General features: G+C 22.4%; 2 protein-coding genes across 3 annotated transcripts; one reads left to right on the forward strand and one right to left on the reverse strand.

Moving 5' to 3' along the window:
* Positions 1–1613: 1613 nt before the first annotated feature.
* On the reverse strand, positions 1614–13606 carry LOC108001802 (ATP-binding cassette sub-family G member 4-like). 2 transcript variants are annotated; one of them, XM_017063007.3, is made up of 11 exons: positions 13387–13606; positions 10784–11055; positions 8216–8333; positions 5826–6009; positions 5137–5282; positions 4785–5023; positions 4097–4392; positions 2455–2623; positions 2132–2388; positions 1910–2064; positions 1614–1813 (listed from the first exon to the last, which is right to left on the reverse strand). In XM_017063007.3, the coding sequence occupies exons 2-11, from the start codon at positions 10956–10958 to the stop codon at positions 1624–1626; spliced, it is 1929 nt and encodes a 642-aa protein (XP_016918496.1). In that variant the 5' UTR covers positions 10959–11055; positions 13387–13606; the 3' UTR covers positions 1614–1623. The 2 variants fall into 2 exon arrangements, with proteins under 2 accessions (XP_016918496.1, XP_016918495.1); XM_017063006.3 differs by lacking the exon at positions 13387–13606 and adding an exon at positions 11925–12147.
* A 1331-nt stretch (positions 13607–14937) lies between these two features.
* Positions 14938–23457, forward strand: LOC108001800 (uncharacterized). Its single transcript, XM_017063005.3, has 11 exons — positions 14938–15076; positions 15804–16600; positions 16676–16881; positions 16956–17302; positions 17452–19886; positions 19957–20139; positions 20232–20531; positions 20609–20800; positions 20873–20986; positions 21093–21185; positions 21362–23457. The coding sequence occupies exons 2-11, from the start codon at positions 15824–15826 to the stop codon at positions 21458–21460; spliced, it is 4746 nt and encodes a 1581-aa protein (XP_016918494.1). The 5' UTR covers positions 14938–15076; positions 15804–15823; the 3' UTR covers positions 21461–23457.
* The last annotated feature ends 225 nt before the right edge of the window (positions 23458–23682 follow it).

Consider the following 23682-nt stretch of genomic DNA (forward strand, 5'->3'; position numbering starts at 1 on the left):
TTTCGAATAAATATATAATAAATTTGAATAATTCATTTGATGCCATTAAATTTTGTTTATATATTTGCATTCATAATAATATATGTTTCATGAGCTCCTATCATATTATTTTATATTTTTATATATTATCTATGTATATTCCTATACATTATTTGTATATATAAATTATATATAAATAAAAAATAAAGTTCAATCTTTAGATGAATTTCATGCATTTCGTTTTATCAATACTAATCCAAAAACTAATCTAAAAATTAATCAAATTTTCATTTTAGATCTTAAATTATTTTTTACCGAATTTTTATTAAGCTGCTGAACATAAAAATAATTTCTTCAAATTAAGAGTCTCCTCTTTTGTTTATAATTTATATAAATATGAAAAAGAATATACAGTACGACAATAAAAGACAAGTATGTAAAGGATAGAATAATAAAGGATAGAAGATAAAAACGTAAAATTGCACAAATACAATTTTTTAAATTATATTTAATCATATAATATCTAAAGTTTTTTATAAATATAAATACTGTGAAAATTAAAGCAATTATATGTAAAAAAAAAATTGAATCAAAATAATGCTCTTAATAATATATTCTTAAAATTAATATGAATTTTAAAATTTAATTTATCGCAAATCTATAAAAATTTTAAATTAAAATAATCTTAATTTTATTTTAAATCATTTAAGTCATAAGATATTTTAAATTATCAGAATATTTAATTTTCAATTCATTAAAATAATATTTATATTACGATATTAGTATTATAAAATTTTATAAAAGATCATTTTTTTTTATAAAACTTTTATAAAACTTTTTTATAAAACTTTTTTGAATAATTCTTTTTTATAAACAAATTTTTTAAATTTTATATTGAAATAAAAAATTTTTAAATATTAAATTTTAAAAAAATTTTTTTTAATTTATCAGCAAAATTTTGAAAATCAAAAATTAGTTATTTAATAGTTAAATAATGTAAATTTAAATATAAATTAAAAATAAAGAAACATACTTAATTCTTTAATATTATATTTTTATGAAAAATACATATTAATTTTTTTACTTATAATAATATTACATAAAATTTTTATTTTTTCTTTATTCATATTCATACATCGTAGATTTATGAATATGAAATGAACATGAAATATACGAAAAATTAATTTATTAATAGATATTATCTATATATATTATATTCTAAACTGTATTTTATATTCTAAACAAAAATAATTTATAGAAAAAATTTGCTGTTATCATATTCGAAATATAGTACTAAAAAGATATCGTTGATTTATGATAATTAATATCTTATGATAACAGAATTGCTATTTTTATTACGATACGCATTTCAAAAAAATCATTTGTACATAATTATGCTATATAAATAATCTATTCTTTTCTTTTTCATAATAAAAATTTCATTAAATGCAAATTTAATTTTTTTTTTTTAGTAAATACTTTTTATAAATTTTTTCTTTTTTTATAGAATTTTATAGAAATTTTAAAAGCAAATCAGTCTTCAATAATAATTCGTATATATATATTGTTCTATTTACACTGAACACAGTACGATTGTAAAAAAAAACGTTTCATTGATATTTATAATTTAAATCTTTTTTTTTTTCATACACGTTTTTCTAACTTTAATTTCAATAATGTGTACGTTCCTATGTCTAACATAACATATAAAGCGACCAACACGATTAAACAAAACCAGTAATTAGCTTGTTTCATGTCTACAGCATTCAAGAGTGTTTCTGGTATTGCAAAATGGCAATAGACATCCGAACAAGAAAGTTTTGGTCTGTCATAACTAAAATTACATAAAAATATTGTATTACAATAGTATGCATATTAAAAAATTAAATTAATTAATTAATAGTGTATTTTATTATAAAAACTATTTTACCCATAAATAGCAATCATTACACCCTCGAAACCATATTTAAGAAACGATAAATGGAATAACCATCTTAAATATGGATGGGCATCTCTGAATTGAACAAAGAATCCACTAAATATTAAAAACGGAAGAATTGTAAGTGGTCCAAATATCATACCATGCTAAAACAAATATTGAAATAAAATATAACAAATAAATAACTTTAAAGAAATATATTTTTATACGAACCTGTACTTTCATTCCTGTTCCAATTAAAAGACCAAACGTTTGCGCAACTATACTAACAGCGAAACACATCAGCGTGTAAAGACAAAATCGTTGAAGTTCTAATAATTGATCACTCATATAATATACAATGAGAATATACAAAGAAATGGCTGTGAATTGAATAGGAATATCAGCTAATTTGTTAGCAAGATAAAAAGAATGTAACTTATACCAACGATTAAAATGTTCTCTCATAATGATTGGTAGCTCCGAGGGAACTATAATAATATGATATTATAATTTGTTATTATCTAATCTAAACAATAATTACTTAAATTACTTACACGTTGTTACCGTTGCACTAAATGCACTGAACATTAGAAACATTATATTGAAAAATAAAAGATTGAAATTATCCAATACATATACAGCATCTTGACCAACTTTAAAATAAATCACGCCAACGATCAGAGCAATTATAAAATGCATCGAAAGTCGAGTAAATGTTAATACCTACAAAAAAAAGATCAAGACTTAAATTTGTCTTATTTTCTTAGATATACAAAAGATATTTCAAGATATTAAAAAAAAATCTAAGACTTTTTAACTAAAGTTTTTTTATAATACCAAAAAATAAAAAAAATATCGTTAACATAATATAACAGTTAACATAAGTTCTACAATTAACATCATACTTTTGACATTTTTTTAACTTTTGACAAGTTTTATCATTTAAGAACATTCAATATCGTGAGTGAATTTTTTGACAATATATTGAATGTATATAAACAAAAGAATTGATTATATTAACTAAGATTGTCAACACAAGATTATTAATATTAATATTAATATCAGTTTCATAAATACAAATGAAATAAAAATTTTCAATATTTCTTTATTTATTGAATGTAGAAAGCATTATTTTTGAATTATTTGTTTTAACAATGTCTGTTTATTATTCGAATGTGGAAATATGCACATTTGAAATATGTGACCTTATGATTTTTGACCAATGATTTTTACTTTTTTTTTGAATTTATGAAGTGATTTCTGTTGTTAGTAATAATTTTGTGCGACTTTGTACTTACTTCTGAATGAATCCCTTTGTTTACATTCAATACGTTGAAGAAACACGATATTAAATGTTTGTAAATGATAAAAGTTGATTTTATGTTAAAGAATCGTAGAATCTTTATTGGACATTTTTTGATGAATACTGAAATATTTGTTAAAAATTATAAATTGTTTTATTATAAACGTATCCGATTTCTCTCTCTCTCTCTCTCTCTCTCTCTCTCTCTCTCTCTCTCTCTCTCTCTCTCGCACGCACGCACGTAGAATTATTTGATACATCATACTTTGGTCAAGGTCAATCATACCTTGGTTTATATTACTTGTTATTGATCATAAATTTTCCTTATATCATATTTCTATATAATTGTTAATTACTTATTTCAATTTCTTGAATTATATAATTATATAATATATAATTCAAGATTTTTTTACATTATTTCAATTACAATTTTTTTTAAATTTGATTGAAACATTGTAATCAAATTATATAATTCAACTTAAAGAAAGTAATATTATAACGGACCCTTTTACAAGTCTTATCATCTAATAAATGTCGTCTCAGTAATCTATGAATCTCACAAATGGAGCTGGTTTTATTATTATTGTACATTTCCGTATCGAATATACGAAGGCGTCACCGACCAGTCGTGCATCTATTTTTATTCATATGCGACTCGTCTGCACACATATCAATAAATAGAGATCAAAATAAAATGAATCTATAAATATCTTAATAAACATATCAGTTCCTTTGTATTTTACAATTGCAATTTGAACTATATAACTTGAACTATATAAATTTTTTTATAATGATATAATTTAAAGTTATAGAAATGTTAATTATAAAGTTATAGAAATTTAAATTATAAAATTTAAATAAATTTTTTATTCCAAATACAAGATATCTATTACCTTATCTCTTGAAAGTCTGATTGCATTTCTTTTAAGCAGAATAATTAATTGTTTCCAAAAATTAGTAGCATAATCAGGAGATCCTTTATGTCGAGTATGAACGTGCTGTATCTCTACCGGAGATCGTTGTCGAAGTGCTTGAAATGAAGCCGTCACGTTCAAAGCAATCACTTCCTCCTGATGATTGACATTGGTTACATTGCTGGTTGACCTCCATGCATTATTTTTCCCATTCTCGATAGCATTTATCATTTCTGGTACATATTTGCCATAATCTCCATTACAAATTTCCATTACTACAAAAATATATATTTTTTTAAACATATTTACTACAAAAATATATTTTTTTAAACATATTTGAATTTAATTATTATTAATTTTTTACATTAATTTAAAAAAAACGCTAATGAATATTTTATAATAACTTTCTTATAATTCAAAAATTTTTGTATACATATATATATATATATATATATATATATATATATGACTATATAGAATATTTGTTTTCAATATATATATCATATCGTAGAAATAATTCACATTTCTTTCTTTTGTAACGTTTTCTTTTCTTTTTAAAAGACAATATTATCTTTACTTTATTTGTACATATCATTATAGACAATATATCAATATGATGAAGGAAATGACACAATGTTTAAGTATAATCAGTTTTCCATTTACTTACGATAATCAGCCGGATTATAATGAGTTGGACATTGCAAACCGAGGCTGCTCAAATAAGGCACTAAATTCTGCGTGCTACCACTATAAACACAATTTCCGTCTGCCACCACATAAAGATGATCGATCATGTTTAAAAGCGAAGCACTAGGCTGATGAATAGAGCAAATCACTGTTTGTCCTGCCTTTGCTAACTGTTTTAATAATGTTATGCAATATTTTGAGGTAACACTATCGAGTCCGCTATAATAAATATTGATTTATATAATCGCTATTTTTAATATTTTTTTTTAAATAATTCTAAAATTTAATATTAAAATTTAATATTAATTAGATGGATGTACTTATATATATACCTAGTAGGTTCATCGAGAAATAGAATTGGTGGACTATTGATTAATTCTAAGGCAATAGCTAATCTTTTTCTTTCTCCGCCGCTGAGTTGTCCTGTTCGTGTATGACGACATGTATCGAGACTCATTGTAACCAAAATCTGATCGATCTGAAAATATGTTTATTTTAAAAAAACTATCAATTAACAAAAGATAGATAAATATATCTGATATAAAATTTAATTCATTTGACTTTTTCAAATATAAAGTTTTATTAAGTAAAACGAAAATCATTCAACTTTTTTTTTACTTTTAACTTTTACATTTAATTTTTTTTTAAGTGTAAGGTTTTTTTAAATTTCAATTTTATTTGAATTCATAGAAGTTAAATATAAATCATATCTAAAGAAAAAATCAATAAATTTTTGTTTTTTAAAAGTTTAAATAAAGAAAAATTCTTTAAAAAAATTTAATCTTAAAAAACAAAATAACAAAATTTCTTAATAGTAAAAAGTATTTTGATTTTGAATGCCCACTCAATTACAAAAAAGCTATAAACAATAGTTATTTCATTAAATAATTTTTCAATTATTTTCGATATTGTGAAACTATAACTAAATATAGTTCTTTAATTATATTTTTTACTATAATATATAAATAAATAAATAATAAATAATTATGAAGATAATTTAATTATTGATGAATGAAGATACCTTTTGTTTTTTTTGCTGGTGACTTGTAGTAAGTTTTAGCTCTGCGGCAACGTTCATTGCTTCTTGCACGGTCAACAGTGGCTGTAAATTGTCATTTTGCATTATATATGCAGACAATCTTCGAAATTCATTGAGATTCCTAGTTTTTGAATTGACCATTATATTCCCAGTTACGCCAGCCGTTCTGTAAATAAATCCAAAATCATTCATTTTAAGTTTGATAATTTCTTACGCAGTTTTTATCATTTGTTTAATTTTTTCCTTCTTTTTTCTTATGATAAAAAATTAATTCAAAATAATATAATTATGGAATAATTATGGCCAATAATTTATTTTATGTGGTCCAGTAAAGCGCAACGTTAATATAAAATGGCAATTTAATAACACTAGTTAATTAATCTATTTAAAATATCAGATAGATTGTGAATATATATATTACACAAATATCTGACATATGAATTATGTGAAACGATATATATTTTTAATTAAAAACAACGAAAATATAAATTGTAAAATCTAATTAATTCTATAATTTCTACAATTAAATTTTTGATTATTTTTTATCAAAATGATGTTTAAGATGATTTTTTTATTTATAAAAAATAATAATATATTGCTATTATATTATAGAATTATAGAATATTATTTTATTATTATTTTAATTTATTATTTTATTATTGAAATTATATTATTGAAAATAATAAATTATATTATTGAAATTACATAAATAATGACATAAATAAATAGCAAAGAGATAAATACGTTATTAAATAATGTATTCGATCTATTATGATTTAAGAATGATATCATTTGAATTTTCTATTAAGTATTATGGTTTGAACAAATGATATAATAATATAATATAAAAAATAATATATATTTTTAATAAAAATATATAAAAAATATATAAACAAAAATAATATAAAAATATAAAAATAATAAATATAAAAATAATTATCATTTCTTTTATATAATATAAATTCCATTTTTTATAAGTTTTTATGGTAATAGAAAGAAAAAAATATATAAACAACATTTCTTGTTCATAGAACTGAAATATATTGCTAACTGCAATATTTATCATTCTTTTACGAAGTAAATGACTTCTTTGGTAAGTTTATCGCTGATAAATGTATTACTACTAATGAACATTGCAATTGAACTTCGATACATTGAACGGAAATATAGATCGTGTTTGATCGAATAATGAAACAATATAATGTGGCTGATTAAATTTCCAACATTATTATATTAACACATTTTCATACAATTTAGTATTTCAAATTATTTTTTATTATATTAATAAATGTGAATAATTGACGTATATAAAAATAAATAAAAATAATTAATAATTATAAATAAATTAAAAAAAAAAACTTTTTGAAAATATTGAAATATTATGTATGTGTGAATTTAATATTTTTAATTTTATAATAAAAAAAATATATTTTTTATATTATATATAAACATTCAAATAATTTTTTCATTTTGATGTAAAGTCATAACAGTTAATATAAAATTATATATGCAATTATTTACTTTATAAAATAACATAATTAAAAAACATAGTTATAAATCAATGATTTAATTTAATATTTCGAGATCTTCTGAAAATAGAATGTTTCTACAGAGTATACGAGTATTCAAGTTTTACAATTGGCAATTATTTCACGTTACTAAAACTAGTGCAATGTGATAATGACGCATAATATAATAATTGTGCCAACGTAACATTATACCAAATGTTCATAACGTACAGTCTAATGTCAATGATATCGATGCTAGTAAAAAAATATGCAGCAAAATTATTTAAAGTAGATTTATTATATAATTAATATTCTAAAATATATTAACAACCAACATTTTAAATTCATTTAATTACATAAAAATTTGTTCATATATAATCATGTGTAAAGATAACATCAAAATTATCTTTAATATAAAAAATTTCAGATAAATAATAGTATTACAGAGTAACACCAGAGGACACTACATATTAAATTTTCTAAATAATTTTATGAATTAATTAAAATATATATATATATATATAATATATGTATATAAAAAATAAAGAATACCGTGATACTTTATTAAAGAATAAATTTAATAATAAAATATAGATATATATACGATTCTCTAGTGATATTATGTTGATGAAGATTATAAAGTATCAAATTAACTTATCAAAAATTTTTCTATAAATATTAATGCTAGAACTAAATTTTTTTTATTTTAATTTTAAATTAAACAAATTATTTACAGTTATTTACATTATTTATTTTATTTAAATTATTTAAATTATTATATATAAAATATTTTTATTAAAAATAAATTTTAAAAAATAAAAGAAAATAATTATAAGTAAAAAAAATTGCAAGAAATCTACTAACGTAAAACCTGTCAAAACATCCATCAATGTGGATTTTCCAGCACCAGATAATCCCATAATCGCTGTGAGTTCGCCGGCTCTGAATTCGCCACTCACATTTTTTAATAATTCAGTCTTTCCTGAAACAAACATTAATGTAAATTTTTTCTAAAAAAATATAAATTGTTAAGTGATTAAAAATAACACAATATCATTGAAAATAATAAATATATGAATAATAAATAAGTAATAAATAATTTAAATAATAACATATTGATATGAATAATACATTAATAAAAATCTATAAAATATTATTTATCAACTAATACACATACATTGAATAATTATTTTTTCAAATCTAATTTTTTTAATAATCAATTTCAATTTTTATTAAATATATGAATGGCTACATAAAGAAAGAATAGATAAAAATTAATTTTATTTTTTTGTTTTATTATATAACTTACATTATAAATAAATAAAATATTTTAACAAGAATAAGAAGAAAAAAAAGAAAAAAAAATTTTATTTATAATCTGCTATAACATTTTTTACGACTACTATACATATATTTCATACTTTCACTTTATAATATATATATATATGCATGCGCGCGCATTTCTTTCATGTTGTTTCAAAAATATATATTTGTGAATCAATGATACAAAAAGTTAAGATCTATTCAATACAAATTAATTTGCATATCAATAAATATATAATTTGCATATCAAAAAATAAATTGCTTATTTATGTAAATTATTAATTATTAATAATAAACAAATGATAATTTCTACTTTTTAATAGAAAAAACTTCGTTCTTCTTTTTTTTTATATCATATAAAATCTGTACAATATTATATTTTTTAATATTTACAAATATGAACACTAATCGTTTTCATTAGAAAGTAAGTAAAATCGACGGAATGGTTTGAAATAAAAAAGAAGGTATAACGGCGAGTATATTATAAGAGTAATAGTAATATATATAATTTTCTAATAATATTAATAAATTATTTTTTTAATAAAATGATATATTAATATAAGCTTTATTGTATTAAAAAACTATAACGAGAAAAATGAAAGATGCTCTTTATATCATTAACCGTAATGTAACGAAGATCTTATTGAATTTGTCACAGACGAGTTGGCTCTTTCTCTTCTTGTTCTTTTTGAAGACACCATCAATGATATTTATTATTCTATCATCTTTTGTGTCGTTTCTGTTTATTAACTATTTCAGGGTTAATAAACTCATAAGAACGATTGGACGGCACACATGTCGCTCACGTACACATAACATGTAGGAGAGGGTTCCGAGTGTGCTTACAATCTATATTTGTACGCTCTGAAATGAATTCTTAAGCATTCAAAGGGAAGAAAAAACTTTTATTATATTATTACTTCAACAATTAATTTATAACAATACATTCATTATAAAATATGTTTAAAATATTATTTATATTATTCTATTTATAAAATATATAATTATTATTTATAAAATATATTATTATTATTTCTTTTTTTATTTTAAAAGTATTATAAATTATATCTATTTATTAAAATTATTTATCATGAAAAGAGCAAATATAAGAAATTAAATTAAATAATATAATAAATTTTATAATTTGACATTATTATCATTTGCTTTTAATTTTTTTTCGTATTCTTCATTATAAGCATTTATTATTCAAATTGATTGTAATTTTTGTATATTATTATAATTGCATTATGTAAATAAAGTAAATTAATGTTTCGCCTTACATGTATCAGATTATAGATTATTAGATTTATCATAACTATTTGTTTTTTAAATTTTTTGTTTGTTAGTTAGATTAGAGATTGAAATAAAAGATTACTGAATGGAAATTGAATTGAAATTTATAATTAAAAGTTAAAAATTATTTTTATTTTAAAAAACTAATTATAAAATTTAAAAATACTTTTGCAGAACTTTTAAACAAACTTTTTAAAGAACAACATTAATATCTCATTATAATTTGAATAATATTCATTATAACACTTCTTATGTGTATTTGTAACATTGATAACAATACACATACAATACAATATATATGTACAAATCACGTGTAATAACACGCTTTACGACTATAGAAATTTCCATAATTATCAACAACTCGAACGAATTGTACAAAATTTAATACAATTCATTCATGTTAACTAAAAGCGGTTATTTTTTTTTAGATTAATGGATACTAAAATTAACTAATTTTAAAAAACTATTATTCCAATACTAAATTAATTATACTTATAAATTCCGTTAAATTATAAAAATTTTATATTATAAATAGACATAATATTGATTTTGTTATGACATACATATATGCAATTAAATTTTAGTATTTTTTATTATTAAATAATTGAAATTATACTTTGGATTAAATAAATGATGAAATACTATGTTATATATCATATGACAAGAATTTTTATAAATAAGACACTAATTTCTATTTATATTTAATCTTTTTCTTTTTCAATATTGAAAATTTTTTATGAAATTTACTATAAATTTATTATACGAAAAAAAATTATTTAATTTGATTTTATTTAATTTTTAATAAAAAAAACTTACTTCTAGAAAGAATCCATGGTCTCGCACTATATGTAATATCCTCAAAGACTAGAAATATTGAGTTATGGATATCCATTAAGTCTTCTAATTTCTTTGTACTGGTCGGTGCAGTATCGGATCTAGATACAACTTGCCTTAGTTGTTGTTGCATCTCGATGAGTACTTTCGTGCCCATTTTCTTCGTCTACGTCTTTCTTGGATACTCACATTCGACGACTTTTCACTATGATGCTTTCTTTTCCTTTCTTAATGGCCGACGCAATTTATCAACACTAAGCACAATAAAACACATATGAGAACACAATAAACAATTCACAAAAAAAAATGAGACATTATACATTGATATAAAGTCTGGAAAAATTGATTGCATTTCGTAATAGTCACAACATCCGTGAATATTCATGAAACTTTATACACATAAAGCAACAAATCATTTCATATTTAATCGACAAAATATTACATTCTAATTGCACTTTTATTGATACTAAATATCATTATAGATGACTATTGGTATATTAAACGTATATAGCTTAAAAAGCAACAAATAATTAAAAAGTTGTTGGTAACACTTATTGGTATTCTCAATAATTTGAATTGCAAATAACGAAATATATAATATGAATCAGTAATAAAACAATTATTCAATACCATATTTTGATAAAAAAACAATTAAAGAAAAAGTTAAAGAAAAATGTAAAATGTATAAAAAATTTTAAATAAATACTTTTAAAGATTTAAGGTACATTTTTTATAATGTTACAATTAAATTTATTTGTACTTATACATAATTTATGAAAGTTGAGAAACACAATTATATTATAGTTTTCACATGCCAAAATTTGAAATATTAAGCTTCTTAATACATCCATATCGCTACACTCATTTTATTATCAGCTGCTGATGTATTATTAACGCGTGTCTCTGAGATCAGAGTATATACAAAATAAATCAGTTTTTTTTGTAGATATATACTGGAAATTTAATACTAATTTTTTGGAATATGATGATATTTAATACTTTTTAATAAAAAAATTCTTGCAACAGAAATTTTTTTCATAAAGTAAAACAATCAATAAATTACTTTAATAATATGTTAAAAAGTACATATCAATAAAATTATTACTAATTATATACCACGCACTTAATTGTTAAAAAAATAGATAATTAATCCTTGATAGAAACACTTCATTTAATTTTATATTTTATGTCACAATTCTTATACTGATAGATATAACACGTCATGAAATGTATACAAAGTTTACAATGAGAGGATAACACCATAAAAGTAAAGACGGAGGTCGTCAGCAGACACTCCTTGATCACATACAGAGGCGCGTTGCTGTACTGCTGTATTTCTGTGGTGAAACAAAGCTTCATACTTCTCCCTCCCACGCGGTTATTAAACCGCGTACGTTACATGTAGCAAAGTTTAGTTGATAAAATTTGTCTTGTTTCGTACATTTATTGGTAATATAGATTCCCTCTTTACCGATTCGAATGTATTACAATTATTTCATTTGATAAAATATAAATTAAATATAATTAAAAAATAAATATAATTTTTAAAATAATGTAAAAAAAAATAAAACTACTTCTTATCAAATTCACGAATAATTTATAATTAATTTATAATTTTGTGCATTTATATAAAATTTATATGATTCATTGTTAATTATTTTATCTTTTAGAATTATTTAATTTTTTTCTATATTTTTTAGAATTATATAAAAAATCATATTTATTTTTTAGATAAAAGATTAAATCTAACTTTTAAAATAAAAATTATTGATAACAAATCGAATTTTTTTAAACTCATATCATGGAATACAAAATTTAGAGATTGAAGATTGACATCTCGTTATTGGTACTGTTCTAAAAGATTATTCATATTTACAAAGAAAATAATTTCTTTATTAATAGAAGATTATAATCTTAAATATTTAACTTTTATCTTAAAATTAAGTTATTTATACATGAAAATGATTAATGTAATAATTTATATACAATAATTAAGAACTGAACTTAAACTTTTAAAAAAAACATGATTATAAAGTAAACAATTTACATAAATAAAATTATCTTTGGTCATTTTAATGTGTATTCTGAATCACTATATATATATATATATATATATATATATATTTATATGTATATTATCTCTATAATATCGACTAACGTTATCTTGCAGTTATCAAAAAAGAAAATTACTTAGTCTATAAGACAAAAAAAACATCACTTAGTCTTTGAGACAAAAAAAAACTTGTTATTGCAAATTAAAAATTTATAATTGAACGTAGATATATTTTTTATATTATTATTAAAATAATGAGCAAAACAATCCAAACTTCAAAATTTTTAAAATCAATTAATGAAAATAAACACTTTTTTGTATATAATATGAAATATGTTCTGTTCAAGAACAATTTATGCTTCTATCGAACAGTTGTTTATCAAATGATATCAGTTTATAAAATATCTACCTGTTTAAAAATCAATTTGTGATAAATAACAAGTGTATAATATAAATTGCAGAAAATATAATGCAACAAATTTGTTGTTTTATTATAAATATTTATATCTATAAATTTTTTAAATATATTTACCTTTTTAAATTACACATTATCTTGCACTATTAAAGTGTATTACATTTTTTTTTAATTTAATTGCACCAAATAAATTATACTAAGATTTTAAATGAAAAACTTTTTTGAAAAAAGCAAACATACTATTAAAAAAACACCATAAATTACTAGCGATTGAGGTATTGCATACCTCAAATGTTAAACTATAAGTGAAACTTCAATATCACTCTTAGCACGTGTCCTTATTTCGATATAGTGTTGAAAGTTCACTTGTGTCTACGCATGTATCTATGTATGTATATTACATCAGTTGTTATTAAATTGCAAATCTAATAAATATTGTGTTTACTTATAAACTTGTGACATTCAAGTTTCAGTATATCAAAAAATTATGCAACATATAATATGTTATCTTCATTTCATTATAAATTATTATAATTTTTATTTTTTATTCGTAGAAAATAAATTATGACTTTATTTATCATATAAAATAGTTAAAACCATTAATGTGTTGATAAATTGAAAATATATTGTCAAAAGATAATAATGTAAAATATATCAATAAATACAATGAATTTAGAATAAATATCAAAAATAAATTTTATAATTATGCTTGTATTCTTTTTTTTATACAAAAGATAATTTTTATACTAAAGATAATTTAAAATAAAGTGTTTGATGATAGCAAACTTATAAAAGTTTATTTAAATTTTAAGTATATTATATAATACAATATTTATTGATAATTAAATGAATAGAATTAAAAATTTATAACTATAATTTATAACAATAATTTTATATAATTATATAATTTATAACAATCATTAACATATTACAATATTACTATTATATTTTAATATAATATAACGTATTTTTATTTTTAATAAATTATTTGTATTTTTAATAAATAATATATAATTAATTATAAATTATATATAATAATTATAATTATAAATAAATTATATTTTTTGAATATAATTTTTTGTTTATATATATTAAATATTATTATTGATATTTATTTTATCTTTACTTTTTTATCATTTGAGTATATTAGTAGTTATATATAAATGACAAAAGATGGAGTTCTATACACTGTATATAAAATAATTAATATATATTTAATTAGAAATTGCATTTTCATTAATTAGCATTAGAAAAAAAATCTAATTATATAGATACTACAATATATAATATGTATTTAAGTTATTATATTATTAAAATATATGTATAAAATATAATTAATATTATAAATATATATAAAATTAATTATTTTATATGTGCAATAAAATTTTATATACATTACAACTTATTTTTTTCTATTTATATCATTATTAATATCATAAAAAAGAAATTTTCTTTGATAATCATAATATTAATAAATTGATTTTTAATATTTTATATTCTGTAATTATATACAGAGTTAGAAACATAAATATTAAAAGCAAATATTTCATAATAAATACATATAATATAAAATTTCTATAATAACATTGACAAAAATTTACGTACGTGACAAAATGCAAAAATTTAAATTTACCGCTTTCTATTCACACGTTGATGTTCTAGCGTTCTAAACTGAACGCCATCTTTATTGGTTTTATGAGACGCGCGGGGTATAGCGGTAGATGTGTCAAATCGCAAGATCCATCACAATATCTGGATGAACATGGTGTTTATACAGAAAAGATGATTTTTAACGTCCAATTTCAATGTAAGTAATATATTGTGTTTGACAGTGATGTGAAAAATCGTACAATTTTAAACACGTTGATTTGTATCGGTCAATATATCCACCACCACGAGATTTCGTTAACAGCTATCATTTCTACGGTGGAAACCCTCTTTAAAAATCAAATACATGATGCAAATCATTAATATTAATAATAATTCTATTTCCTTACGGCATGTCATTTTAGTTTTTGAAACCTATCTCAGAAGCGTAAGAAAGTTTATTTTAAGAAGTATTCCTTGACAATAGATACCATCCATTTTGTTTATGCACCTCCGGCGCGTCTCGACTCAAAAACATTGCACCTCGTTTTCAACTTCTCGTTTTTGAATGTTGTTATTTATGAAAACAAATTTGAATAGAATTATCTTATATTGTTTTAATTATGGTTAAAAGTATTATATCATATTATTTTGTTCGTTTTTTTATTATATATATATTTTAAATTAATATCGTATGTGTTATGAATCTAGATGTTTGATTTATTGTTTATATGTCACAATTATGGTTTTATTTACCTATATCATAGATATATATTCGTAAATTTGTGAGTAAACTTTTTTAAATAGAATTAATTTTCCAAATTTTTCTAAATTTTTATGGAATGTGTTTTAATATTTAATTTATATTTAATCTTAATATTTTGAAGTGTAAATGATTATATTTCAAGTGAATTAACTATCTCTTATGAAGTTCAATTCTTTTTTAGGTATGTAAATTGAGAAAAAAATGGTTAGCAACATTTCACGGGGTACCCCGCGTATTCAGGTCTTTAGACCCACATATGAAGAATTTAAGGATTTTACCAAGTATGTAGAATATATGGAAAGCAAAGGAGCTCATAAAGCTGGATTAGCAAAAGTAATTCCACCACCTGAATGGATTCCAAGAAAAAAAGGTTATGATTTAGATGATTTAGATCTTACAATCCCTGCACCAATTTGTCAGGTTGTAACTGGTAAACAAGGTCTTTATCAACAAATTAATATACAAAAAAAATCTATGACTGTTAAAGAATATAGCAAATTAGCTAATTCTGAAAGATATAATACTCCTCGTCACTTTGATTATGAAGACTTAGAAAGAAAATATTGGAAAAATATAACATATGTAGCACCAATATATGGAGCAGATGTATCTGGCTCATTGACTGATCCAGATGTAAAAGAATGGAATATCAATCATTTGGGGACAATACTTGATTATGTGAATAAAGATTATGGTATATCTATTGATGGTGTTAATACAGCTTATTTGTATTTTGGAATGTGGAAAACTACATTTGCATGGCATACAGAAGATATGGATTTATATTCCATAAATTATTTACATTTTGGAGCTCCAAAAACCTGGTATGCTATACCACCAGAACATGGTCGACGGTTAGAGAGATTAGCAAGTGGTTTTTTTCCATCAAGTTATCAAAGTTGTCAAGCTTTTCTGCGTCATAAAATGTCTCTTATTTCACCTCAAATATTAAAACAATATTCTATTCCATGTAATAAAGTAAGTTTCAATTATTTATAAATTAAAGATTATATAGAAATAAAAATTGTAATTAATATTTTTTTTCTTTTTTAGATAACACAAGAAGCTGGAGAAATTATGATTACTTTTCCTTATGGATATCATGCAGGTTTTAATCATGGATTCAATTGTGCTGAATCCACAAATTTTGCTGCTCCACGATGGGTAGAATATGGGAAAAGAGCTACACAGTGTACCTGCAGTAAAGATATGGTTAAAATATCTATGGATACATTTGTAAAACGGTTTCAGCCAGAAAGGTAAAAAGTAATTCTTAGAAAAAGCATTTTCAATATATATGGAATACGTGGAATAAATTTAAAACATATTATAGATATGAATTATGGTTACGTGGAGAAGATATTGGTCCTCATCCTGAAGATCCCAAACAAACAGCTGCACCTATGCCTTCTCAAATGGATCTTTTGTGTAGTAATAGTCAATTACCACAAAGTTATTTGAATGCTGCTCCAAAAAATAAACGGCATACTATACATAAAAAGAAAAACATAATGGCCACAAATCCTGATGTTGATATGGAAGAACTTGTAAACCGTCCTGATATTCCACCAGATGTTAAAAAAGTATTACAAGATTTAGAATTGGAAGAAGTAGACGATCAACCAGATGAACAACAATTGGAAGTTTTAGAAGATATATGGTTAAAAGCTGGAGAAATGGGTAAAGATTATATTTTTATTTCAATATATATATATATGTAAAATCAAGTTATCTATAATATATTATAATTAATAATATATTATATTATATATATTATAATTTGTCTATAATTTATATTTATGAAATCTAATGAATGATTTTTATTGTAGATGTGAATGAAGCTTCCGTGTTCGATGACGGTTATAATCGCAAAAAAAGTCGAAAACGTAAGAAAAAAAATACTGATAAATCTAAATCTAAAAAAGATTATAACAAAAGTATTAATGAAAATGTTAAAGTGAAGACTGAAATAAAAATGGAGCCAAGCGATAGTTTTAATTTCCTACCTTCAACATTTTCTGAGCAAAATGCTCAATTAGAAAATAATCTTCAAGGAAGTTCTAATATCATTATATCAAGTAATAATATTATTGAAAATATAAAAGTAGAAGAAAGTTCAGATTTTTCAGAAGCTGCTGATAAACCATTGAAGAAAAAGAAAAAACATTCAAAGTCTGGAGAATCAAAGAAAATGAAATCAAAGAACATAAATAAAACTAAACGAAAACATTTGAACATATCTATTTTCGATACTAATGAGCCTTTGGATGTATCAGATGCTGATGTACAACGGAAATTGATGGCTATGCCAAGTCTTAATTTACACAAGACGCCAACAATTAATAAAGATACAAGTAATCATATAATTTCTTCTGATAATGAAATTAATATGAATTCCATTAAAGAAAAAAATTTAGTAAGTATTGCAAATAATAGTCAAATTGCAAGTTCTATATATAATAATACAAAAGAAATGGAAAAAATTATAGATAATAGTGTGAATGAGCGAGTAAATTTATATGCAAAGAGTACAAAAAAAACCAGTATAACTACAGTAAAACCATCAATTTCTAAGCAAATTTCATTGAAAAATATTTCTTCAGATCAAATAAAACCTATTCATAAAATCGATAAAGTCATAGAATCTGAATGCACTAACGAAGATACAAATATCAATACACAAGAAACAAAATCGAACACTCTTACTAGTTGCAAAAGTGTGGGAACAATTATTACTGAAGGAACTATATTCAATTATACGAAAAAAGATATCATTAAAGCTCCTAGATTGAGCGTTTTAAAATCTGCGTATAATATATCTGCAACTGATGTATCTAATGTATCAAAAGTTGATTCTGTAAAATCCATTGGAGAAGAAAACGATACTCGTATACCATTAAAAAACTTATTAGTTTCACCAAAGACTTGGCCTATTGCCAAACCTCGAGAACCTAAGCTTTCTGGTTCAGGCATTATGTTTCTTAATACAAATTTTCCTAATCCACCGATTTTACAAAAAGAAACATTAAACCAAGAATTAGCAAACGAAACAAAGACTGTGGAATTGTCAAAACCTTTAACTTCATGCGCAATTCAAATACCACGATTAGAAGGTATTTTTGCGAAAAATACAATCTTAGCTCAACCATTAGCACAATCTGTAACATGTGTGAGTGGAATGAAAGCAGATATTAAAAGTCTTGGAAAGAGATCCACTACAGATACATCAAAAATGATGGCAACAAAATTTTGGCAACCTTCTACTAGTAATAATAGCTTATTCTTTTTAAAGGATATGAGAGATGAGCAAGCTCATTCTTCAACAAGTTTAGACGCTCCTGAAACTACTATTTCATCTTCATCATTAAATTTAACGAGCAACAATACATTCTTTTTAACTACAACTTCTAAATGCAGAAATATCTCGTTAAATACTCAATCACCATTAACGATCGATTTTAATAAAAAATATTTACAGACTTCTACTTCGATTCCGAATACAGCAAGTTCGTTTGTAAAAATTATACCAAAATCACAAGATTCATTATTTATGAGAAAAACAATTAATCAGAAAGAAGAAATTTATAATAGGAAACCGTTCAAAAACGGAAGTACTATTGTTAATAAAGTAAAAACTGTATCCACACAAGTGGATGCTCCACTGGAAATCGTTCAACTCAATAAAAATATAAATATTACAAATTCAGATACTAGTATACAATATACTACAAATCATTCCATCACGGATTTACAGGATTCCCAGAAAACAATTACTATTTCACACTTACAACAAGAACAGTTTCCGAACGTAATTACAATTGATAATAAATTACAAAGTCAGAATATACAAAAGAGTTCTGAAACTATGTACCACAGTATATCACCATTAAAACAATTAACAAACTCGAGGCGGAAACCAAAAGAGAAATTAAAAAAGGCTACTACCAGGAAAAAAATATCTATAGAGACGAAAATACTCGGAACAACAAATTTAGAAGAGTCAAATACAATTACATCTGTAGATCAATCACCTTCTGTGTCTCATCGTATTTCGATGGTACCAGGACATATATCCGACATGTTATATCCTAGTGTTCCGAATAATGAGTTATTAAAAGCATTCAATGATTATTGGAGTGCTCAAATTTCTCACTGTGCGATCTGCGCTCCGTTTACCTCGAGTTGTAATGGACATGGTAGATTAATGCCACCAGACTGGAAGTATTGTAAACCTACTGTTTTACCAGAAAGTTCTCCAATATGGGTAAATAATATTTATTTTCATTTAAAATGGTAAATTTTCAGAAGAAATTTTATTGAAACATATTTTTTAGGTATCTGCGAATGTATTCGTTGCAAATTCAAAGGAACAAGTCGTTGAACCAGAAAATGATAAGCTTTTACGTTGTAGAGAGTGTCACGTTACGGTTCATGCCTCCTGTTATGGAATCACCGTATTATCTACAGATTTACGAAATTGGGCTTGTGATAAGTGCAAAGCTGGTAAAACACAAGTAGTACGTATATAAAATTATTTTTTTATTATCATTTTATTTTTTTTTTATTTTTAATAAATATTTTGATTAATTTTTATTATTTTATAATATAGATGTGTTGTTTGTGTCCTATGCGAGGAGGAGCTCTTAAGCGAACTAGCGATAGTAATTGGGCGCATATATTGTGCGCTCTTCTATTACCAGGTGTAACTTTTAAGGATGCCATAAATAAGGATCCTATTAATGTATTAACCATCAAACCAAATAATGTCAAACAACAGTGTTGTTACTGCGGGCAGAAAGATGGGGCGTGTCTTAATTGTAATCAGTGTAATAATCTATTTCATCCATCTTGTGGACTTATTTCTGGTGCTACATTTACAATACCTGTATACAACTCACCAGAACTTCAGGTATTTTAAAAAGGATTTACATAAAATTCAATTATATATTAAATTATATTAAAATTATAATAGAGATTATTATGTAGATAACATGTGATGGACATGGTGATGGAAAAGAAAAGATACCAACGATTCGACAAGGAGAAATTGTATGGGCAAAACATCGTAATACGCGATATTATAAAGCAAAAGTAGATTCTATACATGATACTTTATTTTACATGGTTACATTTAGTGATGATAGTTTTAGCGAAGATTTATATCCATCAGATATTACAGTAAGTATATATATATGGATATTTTATTTTCATTTAAAAAATGTGTAAAAATGTTTTCATTATTCTATATAGAATTATGATCCTGGAAATCCACCGCAACAAGGTGCTGCAGTCATTGTAAAATGGACGGATGGAAACTTATACAATGGTATCTTTGAAGGTACAAATCACCGAATCATGTATACTGTAAGTATTTTATAATAATGTATTAATATTTTTATATTATTGCATTTATATGTAAATTAATTATATAGTTATAGATTAATTTTTAAATTATAACTATATTTTTTAGGTAATTTTCGAGGATGGTTCACAACTCGTATTAAAACGAAACGAGATTTATAGCTTACAAGAAGATATGCCAAAAAGAGTTCGTTCACGTTTGGTGAGTTTAGTAATAAATTAATGTATTTGCGTAAAAAGTTCTTTAGCAGGATTTTGAGGAATAGGATTCTTCTTTACATGATTCACTTTATTTTTTTTTTTAATGCATTTTTATTATTGATTTATTTATTATGAATTTGTGTTGATTTTTTATTATTTTAAATGATTTCATTAAAGTCTGTTGCGACCGAAATGAAGCACCGATATCATTTATATGGGACAGAAGATGAATCGGAGGCGCAAAGAAAGGTGAAACCGTCGAAATATTGTGATTAGAAAAAAATTATATACGGTTCGTTGTAAATAATCGATAGAGACAAATAATATTAAATTACTGTACATAATATATACAAATAATTGTATCTAATAATTTGATTTTTTCTAAACTTGTATGCGTTTTAGAATGGACCAAATGAACAGGTTTTTATTTTTCTTCATTTTTATTTCTTATTTTCTTTCTTTTTTTCTTTCTTTTTATTTCGTTTTTTTTTTTTTGTTTTTTTTTTTTTTTTTTGCTTTTTTAATTTTTTAACTTATCGACTATTTTTATTGGTATTATATCTCTTTGTTTTTAAATATACTATTATTTGTTAAATACGCTCATAATGAATATTAGCAATCTTGATTTAATGGAAAACAAATTTAATATAAATGTTACAATGTCTCGACGAGAAAAAAAAATATTAAAGAAATTACGGTGTTACAGATTATGTCTCTTTTCTGTGGTTATAATTAAACACGTTCGAATTTTTAACTATTTATCACGTAATTAGAATATAATTCAAATTCAAGATTTTCTATCATACAAAATGAATGAAGCGTTGTTTTATTTCTTATATTTACACGCAGTTAGAACAATTTATCAAATTCCACGAATTGTTAAAAACAAAATATTCAACAGATAATAAGGATTAAAAAAGAATAGAAATAAAATTTATGCAATATACTTCTGTATATATTTACAGAATGTGAATAAGATATGAGATGTTTTTAAGTAATGAATCCCACATATGTAATTTAAAAGCATTTTTTACTTTGTTCTATAAATAAGCGTCTAAAATGAACACTTTAGAGATTTACATTGCATATTTCTCAATAAAAATCATGTTAAATCATAATACGTTATCAAAAACGTATAAATAAACCACTTTTAAAAGGGTTCAGTAGTTGTATATTTCATAATTTTTCTTAATTTTCATTTTATGTTCTATAATATTTATATAAATAAAAATTTGTATAAAGATATATAATTATCATAATGAAAAGTTTAGCAAATTATATTAAAATTTTAGTAAAATATATTTCATATGATTTACTATGATCATGCTGTTTCATGTAAAATTTTTACATGATGTTTATAAATATATAATATTATATATATATATTTCACTAAAATCTATAACGTATTTTTATTAATTATTTAAATATTTAATAAAGTGAAAATTAACTATTTTCAAATTTATTTTTAAAATTAATTAAATTTTAATTATGAAATTTCATTGCATTTCTGACAACTATTGATCCCTTTAATGTGGAGAGTTATAAATCCTTTTTCGTTTTTTTTTTTTTTATTTTTGTTTTCTAAGAATAAGAATCGCTGGTAAATTATAGTACTCAATTATGTGTTCATTATAAAATTAATTAAATGATTATTAAATGAAAATTTTTATTATTAAAGAAATATGTGTATTACCATGTATGTATTAGACATCTAAATTTAATTCTTCGTCAATATCAAAACTATAATATTAATATTTTTGCGCTATTTCAACATGGTTACTTATAAAAATATGTTTCTAATTCTATATATCGTTCATTTCTTTTGTTTCGTTGATTTGTATTCGTAATCTAGTATAATATAGTGAACACAACATAGCGTTTATTAAACATAAATATATATATATATATATATACATATATATATATATATATATTTATATGTATATTTAATTTAAAAAAAATTAGTAATTTGAGTTAGTTTATATGATCTCTTGATATTTGTTTCTTACAAATTTTATTTAATCTCGAAAATAAAGATATGTACGTGCGTGCGCGTGAAACGAGCTTTAGTTGTAACTTAATTTTGTGTAATTTATGCGAAAAAAATTATTTTCTTCCCCGGCCACTTTATAATAATTATCCACTGAAATAGATTGGGGAAATTGTATTAGCATTATATCTGTATATGATATTAATGAAAGAAAAAATTAATAATGTATCCGAATGTAGAAACAAATTGGATACAAAATATAATAAAAACTGAAAATATAAAATAGTTATTTTTCTTTTTAAATTACCATTATCAAAAATATAAAATACGAATTCAATTAGATTTTTATTTACTTATTTTTTTTTTAAGTTAATTTTATCTTTAATTAGAAAATCTAATTTAATATATTTAATAATGTAATTTGTAATAATTTGTAACAGCTGTAATTTTAGAATAAATATTTATTAATCAATTTTGTGAATAATTTGGATAAAATTTGTTTATTTTG

The sequence above is a fragment of the Apis cerana genome, linkage group LG1 (assembly GCF_029169275.1).
Source record: "Apis cerana isolate GH-2021 linkage group LG1, AcerK_1.0, whole genome shotgun sequence".
NCBI classification, from domain to species: Eukaryota; Metazoa; Arthropoda; class Insecta; order Hymenoptera; family Apidae; genus Apis; species Apis cerana.